The 15,001-nt window shown below is 58.5% G+C and overlaps 1 protein-coding gene across 10 annotated transcripts in view; it reads right to left on the bottom strand.

Moving 5' to 3' along the window:
* The window catches only part of DNM2 (dynamin 2), a 93,122-nt gene that overhangs the window by 6,447 nt on the left and 71,674 nt on the right, over window positions 1–15,001 (bottom strand). For 8 of the 10 annotated variants that reach the window (XM_022557380.3, XM_022557379.3, XM_022557375.3 and 5 more), the window contains 5 exons: window positions 14,985–14,996; window positions 11,018–11,131; window positions 5,213–5,322; window positions 2,334–2,445; window positions 1,625–1,789 (listed from right to left, as the gene is read on the bottom strand). In XM_022557380.3, the coding sequence (XP_022413088.1) occupies window positions 1,625–1,789; window positions 2,334–2,445; window positions 5,213–5,322; window positions 11,018–11,131; window positions 14,985–14,996 (513 nt within the window). The remainder of the gene's footprint in view (window positions 1–1,624; window positions 1,790–2,333; window positions 2,446–5,212; window positions 5,323–11,017; window positions 11,132–14,984; window positions 14,997–15,001) is intronic. The other 2 variants (XM_022557377.3, XM_022557376.3) reach the window with 1 other exon arrangement.

Raw genomic sequence — 15,001 nt, forward strand, 5'->3', positions numbered from 1 at the left:
ATAAACTATAATGGAAAAGAACATGAAAAAAATACAAATATGGATGGATGAATTTTCTCGAACTTTCAACACGTACAAAGATGAAGGTGCTGGATAGTTTTTCATTTGCGAACCACGTAAATGCACTAGCTAGTCAAACATTTAAATTCTGAAAAATGAGTAAAAGGGAAAATAAAATATAACCTAAAGATACAGTGAAAACTCCTTTGTCCACTCTGGCCTCCTTAGGCCCCCTGAGTTCTCCCTCTAGGGAGCAACTGGTCACTAGGTCCTTGTACAAACTTCCAGATTTCTAGGCATATTATAGATAGACAAATAGATAATTTCCCTTCCGTTTTTACACAAATGGAGCCTTTCTGATCATTCTGTTATGCTCTATACCTTTTCTGTTTTAATAAAGTTATTACAGACCTGGAGATGGTTCTCATCCTTTTGTTTTTTGGTATTTTTTGCAATAGAGTGGATATTTATTTAATGGATTCTAAGAAATGGATAGAGATTTCTTATCTTTGGCCACTATAAAACACGCTGAAAAGCATAACCATGTATGTGCTCAATTTGCATGTTGGCAAACGTCACTGTGGGAGAAATCCCTGCAAGGAGAACTGCTGGGTCAAAGCATACATGAATTTTAAAGTTCATAGCTGCAGCAAATCCCATCTACACGTGAACAAGGTACTAGGACACCCATGAAACTTAACACTGACCACCACTGAAGAAGAGACTGGGAAGAGCCGAGTGAAAGGGAAGGGACATGGGATTTTTGCTTTAGACTCTGTCATATTTAGAGGTTTTATAGTCACAACATAAACTGAACCTGGGTTACATAGCTTTCCGAGTGCCTAGTGCTGAGCCCAAGGCCTGAACCCTCCCAGCAGCCTGGAGCAGGAGACATCAGTACAGCTGCATTTCACCGAAGAGAAGCTTGATACCCTGAGAGGTTCAGGAGCCCCGGAGGTAGCAGGTAACGCCCTGGGGTGAAGGCAGGCCGGGCTGCAGGCCACAGTTGGGGACAGACTCAGCCTGGGTTTGAATCCCACCCCTCACTCTTCTGAGTGACTTGGGTCAGGCTTCTTGACCTCTCTGGGCCTCTGTTTTCCTGTCTATAAAATGGGAATGATAGCAGGCCCTCTCCCAGGGTTACTGTAAGGCTGGAAAACTTTAGAGAAAATGCACAAGAGTGGTGGTAGCTTCAATGACCCGATTAAACGGGGGTGTGAGCCCCGTGTGTCTGTACCTTCTCATTTCCCAAGAGAGGCTGAGGATCCTGACTGTGATGTTTAAAAGGTGGTGAGACTCACTCTCATTTCTTTTTTTTCTTTTCTTTTTTTTTGTGGTACGCGGGCCTCTCACTTTTGTGGCCTCTCCCGTTGCGGAGCACAGGCTCCGGACGCGCAGGCTCAACGGCCATGGCTCACGGGCCCAGCCGCTCCGCAGCATGTGGGATCTTTCCGGACCGGGGCACGAACCCGTGTCGCCTGCATCGGCAGGCGGACTCTCAACCACTGCGCCACCAGGGAAGCCCTCACTCTCATTTCTGATTTTACACAGACTGTGTTCAGCCCAAATCTGGTTGTGGCTGCCCCGTCTTGGGGGAAGGGGACCCGGAGGGGCAGGCACTCACATTGTTGATCATGAGGTGCATGATGGTCTTTGGCATGAGGTCACGGATGGACTTGTTGATGATGGCCACATAGGAGTCCACCAGGTTGCGAATGGTCTCCACCTGCCGCTCCAGCTGCGGGTCCATGGAGAAGGTGTTCTCCTGGGCTCCGTCCTCATTTTCTGCCTGCAAGCGGGGAGGGAAGGCCATGAGGGGTGACTGCAGCCTGAGGCCAGCGTGGGGAGCCCCCCTCCTCTGGGGATTGCTTGCCCTACCCCACCCGCAGCTGACCCTCTGGGGCTGGCCCCTCATGGCCGCGTTGGCACCACGTGGCCCTGCCTGCCCCTGGGCTGAGCTGCCCGGACCTGGGGGTGACCACAGTCCAAGATGGGCTAGTGCCTCTCACCTGGGGATTGGAACATGTTAATTTGGGGGCCATGTTCACTCCGCCTCAAGGACAGGAAAAAAGGAGAGAGAACAAAGCAGACAGGATCCTGGTCCACGTGTGTCCCTGTCCTTGACTTTAGTTGGAGAACCTTCTGGGCGCCGATGACAGAACCCTCTCCAGCCCTTTCTGCTTTGTCTGCTCAAGAGGGTATGGGCTACATGCCCTCAGAGAGTGCTGGCAAACACAGCCTGAAATGACCCATCCCGTGAGATGCTGGCCGCCCTTCTCCCAGGTGGGGTCAGCTCAGCCCAAGGTGTGCCGGCCGGGCAGGGCGCTCCTCACCTGGTCCTTCTCAGGGTAGACCCCGGCTCGGAGGAATGAGGCCTTCCAGCTGTCCACGTCCTCCTGGGAGTCACAGGCCAGCTCAATCTGCCGCAGGTCCTTGTAGACGTTCCTGCGGTGAGAGGGAGGGAGGGAAAGGCGCATGCTTGACCCTGCCCGTGGGCCCGGTGGGTGCAGTGAGCTGGAGCTCAGGCCCTGGGGTTGGCCTGACTGACCAGGATTCACCCCTGACCGGGGGCACTCATGACCAGAGGCCCCAGGATGGCAGCAGCCCCTGCACCCCATTGGGCTGATGGAGGTACCGTGAATTCGTGCCTGTAACACCCAAAACCGTGCCGAGAGCAGGGCGTGTGCTCAGCAAGAGTCTGCATCTAGCGGCATCTGCAGTGTTTTGTTTGTGGGCTCAGCTACTCCTCTCCTTCCCCTGGGAACTGCCCATCCCCTCCTTTATGCTCTCCTGGGGGAGCCAAAGGCTGCCAACGACCCCTCCAGAAGTGGGCAGTGACCCACGACACCCTCCGCCAGTTGGGGAGCTCCCATCAAGGTGTTTTCTAGAGAAGCTACAGCCGCATCATCCAAAAGAACGTTCTGGCCTGACGCAGCAGCCACGAGCCACAGGTGGCTTCCTTCTGAGCATCAGGAATGGGGCCAGCGTGGCCGAGAAAGTGAATGTAAATTTTTATTTTATTTCCATCAATTTACATTTAAATAGTCACATGTGGAAATCCAAAAAAGAGGGAATATATGTATACGTATAGCTGGTTCACTCTGCTGTACAGCAGAAACTAATACAACATTGTAAAACAACTAAACTCCAATAAAAATTAATAAAAATAAACAGTCACATGTGGCCAGTGGCTGCTGCCTTGGACAGTAAAGGTCCAGCATGTGCCCCGATTCCTGGGAGGGAGGTGGAACTGGCCAGAGCAGGACTGAAACTCCCAGCAAAGGCTTGTGAACTGCTGGGCAAATGTGGGTCTGTGAGCGGAAGGTGCAGAGCCAAAAGGCTGGGGGAACAACGGACAGACACTAACCAGTGTTTATGGGCAATGTTCTCCATATATAGGCCAGGATCCATGCTACACGCATGCCATCCTGTCCCACAAGGCAGGTGTGACTGAGACGGCCAAGCTGTCCCAAAGTCTTCGAGTGAGATCTGGGTCTGAGATTAGGCACGGATGGCCTCACAACAGTGCTCAGGCCAACCAGCAGTCAGTGAGTGGCTGCCCTGAGACTTCTGGAAGGAGCTGAGAGCAGGGAAAGGGAGCATGTCTTTGTTGCTCCTCCTCCTTCCTGCTGCCTGGAACATCATCATGATGGCTGGAGTTTGAGCAGCCATCTTGGACAAAGAGGAGGAGAGCTGAGAAATAAGAAGGAGGGCCTGGGCCTGGATGCCTGTGGGGTTGTCCAACCTGCCCCAGATGGTAAAGTCTGGACTTGATTTACATAAAAAACCCCAACCTCTATCTTGTTTCTGCTACTATCATTCTGGGTTTCCCGAACTCACCACTAAATGATACATTAGGTATATCTTCACCCCACACACACACACCGCCCGCTGCACAGGGGATCACAGGGCCAGGGAGGTGGGATGGCTGTCTGGCGTTACACAGCCAAGAAGAGCTTCCCAGCAGGCCTGTCCCATCGCAGAACCCAGGTTCTCCCACACACCCTAGGGTTTCTTAGGCAGGGGAGGTGGGGGGTAGGGAGAGATGAGCCTAAAAGGGTTATAAAGGTTTTTGGAGCCAGCTGATGGTCAAAGTGGGTCTCAAGAGTTTTAGGCCAGCCCAGAACAAAGCAGGATAGAACGATTCTTGCACAAAACAGGTGGCTCAGCTGGATTTGGTGCGTGTGGATGGGCAGTAGGGAAGGTGGTCCTGGGGCCAGGAGGGAGGATGTCAGTGCCTACTGGCCAGTTATGAAGAACCACCAGGCCCTGGCTGACAGCTGACCCCTGACTTGGGGGTTCCCTGGATGAGGGTGTGAGTCTGGGCAGGGGCCCTCCTGGGTCCATGCTCAGCCCTTCCTCCTGCTCTCAGACCTCCTGCCAACTGGGTCTCTTCCTGAGCTGAGAGAAGTATCTTTGCTTTTGCTAAAGTCTCCCACCAACGTCCCTTGGCATGGGTTTACTGAGAGCCTCCTGGGCCCTTCTCTTCTCTGTTATACTGGCCCAGGGAATCTCATCCCATTTAGACTTGAAACACCTCCACACAAGGACAACTCCCCAAATTCACATTCCTGCCCGGAGCGCACTCCTGAACACCAGTCTCTCATACTTACCCAGCTGGCTCCCCTGTGCCCCACGTGGTGTCTCACAGGCCCCTCTCCCTCAGCATCACCCCAACCCAGCCTCCGACTGGCCCGGGGCCTACTCTGCCTCTGCCTTCCCCATGTCAGCCAATGGCAGCTCAGTCCCTGAGCAACACCTTTCTTGCTCTCATACCCACACCCACCAGGAGTTCAGTCGCTCTACTGGAATCCACCCCTTCCTCCTCTATGTCCTCATCCTCACTTGGGTCCAGCCCCACCATCTCCCACCTGGGCCAGTGCAGGCGTCTCCTCCCTGGTCTCCCACGCTCGCCTCCTCAGCCTGTTTCCCTCGTGGCCACCAGGGGGCGCCGGTGAGCACCAGAGCTAGGTCCATTCCTCCTCTGCTCAGAACCCTCCACGGCTTTTGCATCGTTTCAGCCTCCCCACCCCGCTGACCACCCCACAGAAGCACTTTTCTGTTCCTTGACTGACACCCTTTCTGGAATGTGAGACCCCAGGGTAGGGACTGTTCACAGCAAGTGCTCGGTGGACACTGAAGAATGATTGAACGAGGGCCATTGGTCTCCCTGGGACCTTGGGGGATGGGGGTCGGGGTTGGGGGCACGCACCTCTGCTCCGTGTTGAAGATGGCGAAGACGTGCTTGTTGGACATGAAGCCCTTCTCCACGTCGCGGATTTTGAGGTTGTCCAGAGGCAGCATGTACTTCTTCTCTTTCTCCTGAGGGTGAAAGGGGAGGGGTCACCCTGGGCTGTTTAACTGAGGCCCTGAGGCTGCCCTCGGCTGGACTCTACCGGGAGGACCACCGCCAACACCTGACGCCTCCCATGCTGCTTTTCCTCGGGTGAACTAGTCTGGCACCGCCCTCCCCCTCGCTTACCTGCCCCAGCCACGCTAGCCTCTGTGACTCTCTGAACATCCCAAGCGGGCTCCTACCCCAGGGCCTTTGCACCTAGCATGCCCCACCCCCACCCCCGCCAACACCGGCCTGGTGCCCTCCTTGCCTCTTTTGTATGGAGGGACCCCCCCAGGAGAGGCCTGCCCTGACCCCACCCCAAACTCTCCCCCTACTTTTCCCCTTGGCGCTTCCCCTCACGTAACACAACACACCACGTATCTTTTTTTTTTTTTTTTTTTTTTTGCTGTGCTGCGCGGCTTACAGGGTCTTAGTTCCCTGACCAGGGATCAAACCCACGTCCTCAGCAGTGAGAGCGCGGAGTCCCAACCACTGGACCAGGGAAGTCTCCCCCGCCACCCCGCATTTCTTGCTTATTGACCTAGGGTCACCTAGACCGACTCATTGGGCCCTCGGGGGGGTGGAGACTCCTGTCTGTTTGGTTTACTGCTGACACAGTGGATACTCAAAACTGGCTGGCCCTGACTCTACCCAGATTCCAACCACTGAGTGAATGAAACCATTAACATGACTACTTCTTCACGACGAGCCTGCAAGTGAGTTACCAATATGATCCCATTTTCGAGAGAAAGAGACAGACAGACAGACAGACAGAGGCACAGAGGGGCAGGCAGTGGGGGCGGGGGAGGGAGCTGGAAAGCGAGCCCCCCGTGAGCTGATGGCTGGGGTGGCCCTGTTCAGAAAGTGCCAACCGAGTGCTGGGCATGGCAGTCCTGACGGCTGCTGGGGAAAGCAGCTCAGAGAGGACGCGTCTCTTGGTCAAGGGCACGGGCCTGGTGAGTCTCCGAGCTAGGAGTCCCACTCCGCAGCCCACCTCCTGTTAGCTAAGCACCTACGATACGCCTAGGCCCGTGCAGCTGCATTGCTATTAACCTTTACTGGGGGCGGGGGGAGGAGGTGGCAGTGCATTCACTGGGTTTTCTACATCAGGAAACCAAAGCACAGCATCAGGGTACCCCCCCGCCCCTCCCCGACTCCCACTCGACCCACAGCAGCTCTCAAGGACTGATGGGAAGTGCTGCTTATCCAGCAGCTCATGGAGCCCTCTCACACATCCCTGCCAGGGAAGCATCGCGCTCAGAGAGGGAAGCGGGCCGCCCAGGGCCACGCAGCGGGTGGAGTGGGCCACGGTGGGACTTCAGAAGCCAGGTTCTCCCCACTGCCCTCCTGGTCTTTGACCTACTGGGCATCTCTGGAGAAGAGAGACCTGCCCCCCTCACACAGCAGCTCACTTCTTTTCACCCATCCTACCCTTGACCTCCGGAAGGCCTCAGAACAAAACCCAACGTGGCGGTTCCTCCCCAAATCAAGAGCAGCCACAGTGGCGGCGGGGAAGGGGCCCAGGGACCCTCCCAGAGGGTGGAGGGCCACTTGGAGTTTCAGGACTACTCAACGGGAGGCAGGAGCGAGTGGCAGGCTCGGTGCGTGGGCTCAGTCCTGACTGAGGCGTTAGAAGCTCAGCTGGGCCTGGCCCCTCCCCAGCCATGTGCCCTTGGGCAAGTCACTGCCCCTGTCTGCCTCAGTTTCCTCAGCTGTCAAAGATGGGTAGGAGTCTCGTCCTCCTGGTGCAAGGTGAGGACGGACACTGTGAAAGTCCCGAGCACATGCCCACCCCAGAGCTGGTGCTTGCGAGGCGCCAGGGGTTTTCTTTTGTCTGTCTGTCTGTCACTATTATGCTCCAGGGTCAGTCAGTCCACCGGGTTCTGGGCAAGGAGAGGAGCCAAGGAGGTGGGAACCCCATTCATGCTGGGAGCCAGGGCAGGGGAGGAGGGTACAGGCAGGCCAGGGAATGCGGAGCCCGGGGCCCTCCAACCTCTCAGGGAAGAATTTGGGCGGGGGGCTTTAGAAAGGGCCAGGGCAGGAGTTCCCGGCCCGGAAGTTTGTGAAGAGCCTCTGCTGCCCCCACCCTATCATGTCATGAGGCAGGAAGCTTCCAGTTGGCCGGCTAAGGCCAAGTAACTGAGTCACAGTCCTTTTGGGCCCCGAGTGAGACACCACATCTGGAAGTGTTTATAGCGTGATTCCGCCCAGAGCACAGAGGCTGCCTTCCTGATGCTGCCCGCACGCACGCATACACACTCTCTCTCTCTACACACACACACACACACACACACACACACACACACACACGACACAAACACACACCACACACACACACACGACACAAACACACACCACACAGACACGGAGGCGTGCATGTACCCCGCCCCCACCCCCAAAGAGACCTTCTCCTGCACACAGAGGCCACGGACCCAAACCCTCCCTCCCAACCCCCCCCCGCCCTCCCCCCCGCCCCCCCCCACCCCGCCTCCTTAGGATTTCCTGAAAACCCACAACTTTCTCCAGATGCGCGCTGGCCCCGGCCGTGCCACGTCAGAAGAGACGAAGCAGATCGTCGCGGGCGGACCAGTGGCTTCCTCGCCTGCTCGGAGGTGCTGGGGCGCTGCGGCCCTGCTGCTGCCCAGGGGGCCCGCGGGACGGACAGCCGGCCCCGCCAACCCAGTGTTCAGACTACCTGTTCAGGGGGCTCTGAATGTGTACAGTAGTCTGCACATTGGTTAGGCTGGGCTCGGGCGAGCGGCGCGTCAGGATGGGCCCCCCACCCAAACTTGCTGCCACCCACGCAGCAAGGCAGACCAGGAGGTGAGTGCCACTGCCCACCGCCCTCCTCCCCACGGGCCGGAGGCCTGGACAGAAGATTCTGGAATAAAGAAGAAGGGCTTGGGCGGGGGCGGGCGCCGGGGAGGAAAAGAGAGCCCCGACACCGGCTGAGGGGTCGGGGGCTCTGGCGGAATCAGTCTCCTATTCCTACCCTCCAGTAACCACCTCCTCTTGTTTATTTTGTTTAATAAAGAAATATGGTGTCTTGCCTCTCTCTGAGGCTTCTCTACGATGGTGGCCTGACCCCGGGGGGTGCCCACCCTGTTGTGTGATTTTCAGGGCCCTTGCTGGGATCCTAACTTGGCGGGGAGGGGGGAGGGCCGGGGACGGACAGACAGAAAGACAGACAGGATTTCGCGACTGACCCTCCCCAATCTCAGGCAGCTCTGTGTCTGGGGTGTACACAGGGCCCCATTCACAGGTCTGCTGGTTCTCATTACCGCCGGCGGCGCTCGACCCTCCTCCCAGCACTGCCCCTGCCTCTGCTCTGGGGCCCCGAGGGAGGGTCTGGGGCTCCTGCTTTTCAACCCCTAGATGAAGGAGAAACGAAGGGCCCCTCCTTAAGTCAAAAACTGGGCTCCCGATGGTGCCATACAGCGAATCGCCAGGCTAGGGTTTGGGCCCAGAAGCCCCCTCTCCAACCGCCCGAGGCCCGGCATTCCTGCCCCGGGGACCCCCAAAGCCCAAAGGTGCGAACCAGCTCTCAGCTTATCTGACAGCTGATGCAGCACAGAGCAGACTGAGCTTCAGACTGCGGGGGAGGAAAGAGAGGGAGAAAAAGTGCAAGCGTCATCCCCACCCACACTGCACCCCGGCCATTTTGAGGAGCGGATCTGGCCACGCAGGTTCCTTGAGAAATGCCCAGTCCCACCCACCCTCCCTCTGCATCTCGACCCAGGAAGGCGCCAGGGTCCTGGACAACCTCAGTTTAGAAGCAGCCACCCAGACAAGGTCCCTTGGGGGACTCGGGGCTCCCAAGCCTTCACGACATTCCAGTGGTGAGCCTCTGGCCTCACGGGGAGTGGGATGACGACATTCTACTCTTAAACACCCGCCACTTGTGGGAACCGCTTCCTGCCTGGGCAGTGGGGAGTGGTCCAGGTGTGGGGCTGAGGTGCCTCGGGTCAGGGAGCCTGTGTCCTGTACCCACCGCATGGGGACACTTCCCCACACCGTGACATGGGGGCAAGTCACTGCTCAGAACCTCAGTTTCCTTCCCTGACAAAAGGAATGTGAGTATCTACTGAGAAGGAGGAAGAAGAGAATGCCCTCCGTGTGGGACCACGGCAGGCTCTCCCAGCCAGTGAGCCCGGCACAGGGCAGGGGCTTCATAAACAAGAGAGGGCTACCCAGGGGTGCCAACAGAGTTCTACCTGTCTTGTCTCTGAGCCTGGGTGGAAATACACATGGTTGGGCACAGGCCTGCCTGTCCCGGGATGGGGTCAGCTGCCAGTGAAGCCCCAGGTGTGGGGGTCACCCCAAAACCCCAAGGGGGGAGAGCCAGGTAGGGCAGCTCCAGGGGCGACCAGAGAAGCCCGGCCTCTCCTCCGGGGGCACCTGGGCCGGGCTGGAGGCTGTGCCATCCCATGTGGGCAAAGCACAGAGCGGAAGCAAAGATCCCGGAGCATGTGTGCAGAGAGATACGTGTGCCTTCCTTCTCTGGCACCTCCTTCCCTCCTGTGGCCACGTGGTGGTGGGCACGGGGCAGCCATCCTGGACCACGAGGAGGAGCTATGTGTTACGATGGCCATGGGGGAGGCGGAGCCAGGGCCCTGGCCAGCCTCACGGCACAGGGCTGCCAAGCTCGCCGGGATGCGGGCAAGAAACAGACCACCTCTGTAAGTGCCTTCATTTGGGACCTCTGTCACAGACGCAAATCGATAGCCACCTAACACCACCTTGACGACAGGGAGCGCCTGTGTTATCTCTCACAGGGCAACCCAGAGAAACACACTGGCCCTCGCTGGTGGCCCCTGGAAGCCTGTGTCAGAGTGGCAACAGGCAGTCACACCAGAGGAGTGGCTTCACTCCCAGGCCACTAAGCCACAGTACTGTCGTTCTGTTAAGAGAACTAAGCCACGAAATGGGCCACTCAGGACGGGAGGATGGGCCGAGGCGCAGGAGGGACCTGCACGGCAGCACCCGGGGGGGCTGCCCGCTGGGCCAGGGAACAGGGGCGCACTCACTCACTCACAGCCCCGTCCACAGGCTCAGGGAGACCATGGCACGAGGCAACGTGCAACACCACCCCCTGTGCTTATTAGTCCTGGTGCTGCTCCCAGAGGCCTCCCTCATCCTTCTGAGGAGGCCAAGCACATGTGGAATGATCTCAAGACAGACACCGTGACGGAGCACCTCAAAGATGCAAGGGCCGTTCTACCTCACTTCACAGATGGGGAAACTGAGGCCCAGAGAGGCTAAGGGCCTGGCTGAGCCTGGGTTAGCTGTAGAAAATGGAACCCCAGCAGCCTCGGCGTGAACCTGAGTCCCCGACCCCAGGCTGTGCCCCCTCTGAAAGCCCCCACCTTGCCATGATTTTGAAGGGTGGGATCAGTTTGGAGCCTCCCCCATGCCCCTTTCCTCCTCAGGGAGCCCAGCCCCCACGAGGCACGACCGCACGGGGGGCCGTGAGGGGCTCGGATATGATGCCCAGTGCCTTTGGACACCCTGCGGCCCTGGCTGATACCATCCTAATTAATGGTAAGCTTTGCGGAACGGTGGCGCTCAGGGAGCCTTTCCCGAACGGACAGTAAGTTGAGGGAGCGCCACCCAGAGGAGGGAGGTGTGGAGAGCACGACCCACCATTGCCCAACCGTCCCACCCCTGCCAGCCACTCACCTCCTCATCCTTGTACCAGGACAGTGACTCAGCCGTCAGCACAAACCAGTACTCCTTGGAGCCACCCTTCATCAGGCTGATGTTGTTGATGGTCAGCCAGCCCCTGCGGATCACCTGCGGGACGGGGGGGAGGGCGGGGCTCAGCAGCGGACAGCGGCCACCACCCAGCCCGGCCTGCCCCAGCGCAGTGGCCAGCACCCTCGCCCCCAGCAAGGCGGGAAAACGGGGACCACGGCAGAGACACCTCCAGCCCGAAGCCAGGCACCCCGATTCCAGGCCACCTTGCCCCAAGCACTTCCCAGCGGAGACCAACGTGGGGCCCTTGGGCAGGCGGACGTGCACTCACAGTCCCCCGGGTGACTGGGAACTGGGTCCCTGGGGAGCCCCTCTGCGCTTGGTGTTAGGTTGGATTAGCACAGGTGGCAAGAGGTACTCCCAGCTGGAAGGGGCCCAGAGGAGGGCATCCCAGGCTTGTGGGGGGTGGGCCATGTCACGTTGGACGTGACTGAAGGAATCACACTTGTCTTGGTGAGACGCGGTACCAGCGACACCCTTGGGCCCTGCCCCTCGCGCCCTGTGGAAGGTGGCTGTGGATGCAGAGCTGGAGGAGTCGCCCAGGCAACGGGCAGAGGCTTGATTCTGCTGCCTGGCTCACCCAGGCAGGCGCTCGGTGGGCACAGGGACCTGCTCTGACCAGGAGTCGAGGCCAGCCCCCGCCCCAGGGCTCCCCTCCCCACAGGCTCTTTTCAGAATACAAGGATGAAGAGACTCCTCCACCCAGAGGGCTGGGGACAAAAGTTTGAGCCCAGGGGACCCGCCAAGGATCATGCCCCACTCTGGCTTTAAGCCATGTGGCCCCACTTTTCTCTGACTGGCACGTCCGGGTTCTGGGCTGGGAGACCCCCTATATGGGGCTCGTCTGGCCACTGCTGTCATCTGAGCAGGAGACGGAACCCAGGCCTGCGTGGGGGACTCACCTGACAGCTAAACGCAGGTAGCCTGGGGCCCATGTTCCCCGGGCCATGGAGGCGCTTGTGGGATGCAGCCTCCCACCACTCTGGATTGGGGGGCCCGGGGCGGCGGGAAGCATGAGTCTGCGCAGGCAGGGACACTCGGGGACAAGGCAGCGACAAACTGGGCTAAGCTGCAGGAGATGGGCTGCCTGTGGCCATGGACAGCGGGGAAGGGCTAGCGCTGTACCCCCCAGGGTGGGGTAGGGCTTTGGGGCTGCCTCTGGGGCCCACATGCCTCCCTAGTGGATGCGGCTCAAGAGGGGCTTCATCCTGTCTACTCTGTCCTGCCCCCAGGCACACCAAATCTTCACAGGGCCACCACCCGCCTGTGGCCGGAAATGAGCTCTTAAGCCTCAGAGACCAGGAAGGCAGAGACGGCCACAGAGTGGCCAGGGACCTCTGCACCACATAGAAGTCCCTGCCCAGGCTGTGCCACCGTTGAAATGCCACCTGGCAGCCCGTGCTAAGGCTTCTCCCTCCCTGGGATGATGAGACAGCACCTGGGAGTCTTGTGGCCGTCAGGCAGCAGGCAGAGACTGTCCGCCCCAACGAGGTCATGGTCTCAGTCCTGGCAGCAGGGTGACCGACCTGCCCTGGCTTGTCCAGGAGGTCTCTAGGCTTAGTCCTCAAAGTCCTGGGAATGCCCTCAGTCCCGGGCAAAGTGGGACGGGTGGTCAGGCCAGGGGTGGAAGAGGCCCCTGCATCTGGCAACCACACCCAGCTCCAGAGCTGCATGGGTGCCTGTCCCCGCCTGTTCCTCACTCCCCCAGGGGCAGGGTAGGGCCTGCCTTGTCTTAGTCCAGGTCTAGAGTGGGTGCTTCTAAACTTCAGTCATTAATCGACAGCCGGGGGCGGGGGGGAGGCTGTGTGTTGTGTGCTCCCCAGAGAAGAAGTCCTCACATGGCAAGGCCTCCACGCTCCCAGGCCCAGCCTCGTTCCCAAGGGGGCAGATGTGCCCCCCACCGCCACCCCTTGGTGGCCAAGCTGGCTCGCCTGCCTCCACCCTGGGTCAGGTAGAGGTCAAAGCTAGCAGATGGGGCCCTTGTCACGCTCCAGGGCATGCGGCCATGCTGGAAATGGCACCTCTGAGCCTCGGGGCAGGAGGTTGCTAGCTAGGCCTGGAGAAGCACTGTCCCCCCTCAGGTCCCTCTGCCCTTGAGCCACCCAGAGAGCTGCCTGTGCGGGAGCCCAAAGGGATTCAGAGACAAAATCCCGCCCCGAGGAGGGGCAAGCTGCCAGTGGCAGACACAGGCACTGAGTCTAGAGGAAAAGGAGTGGTCGGGCCTTCTCATCCAAAAGCCAGATTTGTGCCCAAGGGACTGGGCTTAGAAAAGGGGGGCGGGGGCGGCGGGAGTAGGGTCAGCTGGGGAGATAGAAGAGGCAGGCGGGGTTCCCGTGCTCTGGGGGGCAGGCACGCTGGGGGCGGGAGGAAGGGCTGCCAGGAGAAGCGACGCAGCTGGGGCCCACCTCCTCCTCCCTGGGTGAGTCGCCTGGGCAGGGATGGAAACCATGGCTGGAAGACCCAGGAGCCACAGCCACGCACACGGCAGGGCTGGGCTTCGTGCGTGGCTAGGGGTGTGGAATCTGGCAGGAAAAGAATGACTAAACTTCTCAGGGTGTGGGTGTGGGGAGAAACATGCCTCTGGGCTGTTTGGAGGGAAGAAACCATTCAAAGGGGATTGGGGGTGACACATGGGGAAAGTGGGAACCATGGGCCCAAGGACGGTCCATTCCTCCCGCAACCGCCCCCAACCATGGCAAGCTTTGGACCCTTCTCCATCTTCCAGGTCCTGTTAGGGGTTCAGCTCAGCTACTGGAAAGATCCCGGGGTCACCAGAAGATCCCTGCCAGAGGGCAGCAGTAGGGCCCGCCCAGTGTGGGGGGGAGAGAACCCAGGAGAAGGAGGCCTCGGTTAGGGCTGGTGGCCCAGGCCATGGTCTCCAAGGTGGAGAGCTGGGCCGGAAGCCAGCTGCCCAAAGGCAAGCACCTTGAAAAGAGCTCAACTCTCAGAAGTGAGCATTGCCTGCTCCCTGCCGGGCTGGGCTGGGCCACACACAGAGAGGAGGTGTTACCTAAAACAGGGATGGCAAATACCATTCGCCAATCAATGGGTAGCACTGTGGTGAGAATTCTGGGCACTGTGGGAAAGGACACTAGGATAAATTAGTAATGTTTGCCATTGGCAAAGGGACAGGGGCAAGTGCAACAGAACAGCCTAATCAATCATCGTATCTGCTATGGAGGCAGGAGGATAGTGGCAGCATCCAGGAGAGAGTCCCCTGATCAATGTCTGTCACGGGTACAGGAGGGGTATCACGTGCAAAGCTATCACATGGGGGAAAAGTTTCCTTGACCAGTTAGTCACATCTGCCACGGAATGGGGAGTAGTGACATGCTTAGGAAACAAAAATGCCAGGATCAATTAGTGATGTCTGCCAGGGGCACAGGACAGGAGAGAGGTACAAGGAAAAGAGTGCTGGATCAATTAAGAATGTCTGCCTTGAGTGCAGGAGGGGAAAATTTCTGCATGGTGTTGTCTGGAAACAGAGTGGTGGCAGTGGCAAGAATAAGCTCTTGCAGGGCTTGAGCAAAATCATCCCCGGCCAGGGAGGTGAAGGGAGAAAGGCCTGGGGTGTTAGCTGAGTATTTGCCATCCCTGACCTACAGGAAACTAGGAAACTGTGTCAGGAATGGGCTGGAGGGGTGGGCGCCAGATGGGGGCAGTGGTCAGGTTAGTGTCTGTGTGAGTCAGCTTAGCCCAGGGCAACACGAAGCCTGGCAGACGGCAGCCACGGCAGGGGTTTCTAAAGGTTAGCTGGATTTTTAGTTGTTCTGTTATTTATTTATTTATTTTTGGCAGGGGGCGGGTGGGGGGAGGGGATATTATGGGGTGGTGTGGTCTCCACCACTACCAAGTTCTCTAATGTTTGCTACCAGACTAAGTGAGTACTTACCAAGATCTCCCCCTTTG

This window comes from Delphinapterus leucas, unplaced genomic scaffold (assembly GCF_059928025.1).
Source record: "Delphinapterus leucas isolate spDelLeu-1000000601 "Yukka" unplaced genomic scaffold, BTC_Dleu_Yukka2 spDelLeu_asBTCV2_sq25, whole genome shotgun sequence".
NCBI classification, from domain to species: Eukaryota; Metazoa; Chordata; class Mammalia; order Artiodactyla; family Monodontidae; genus Delphinapterus; species Delphinapterus leucas.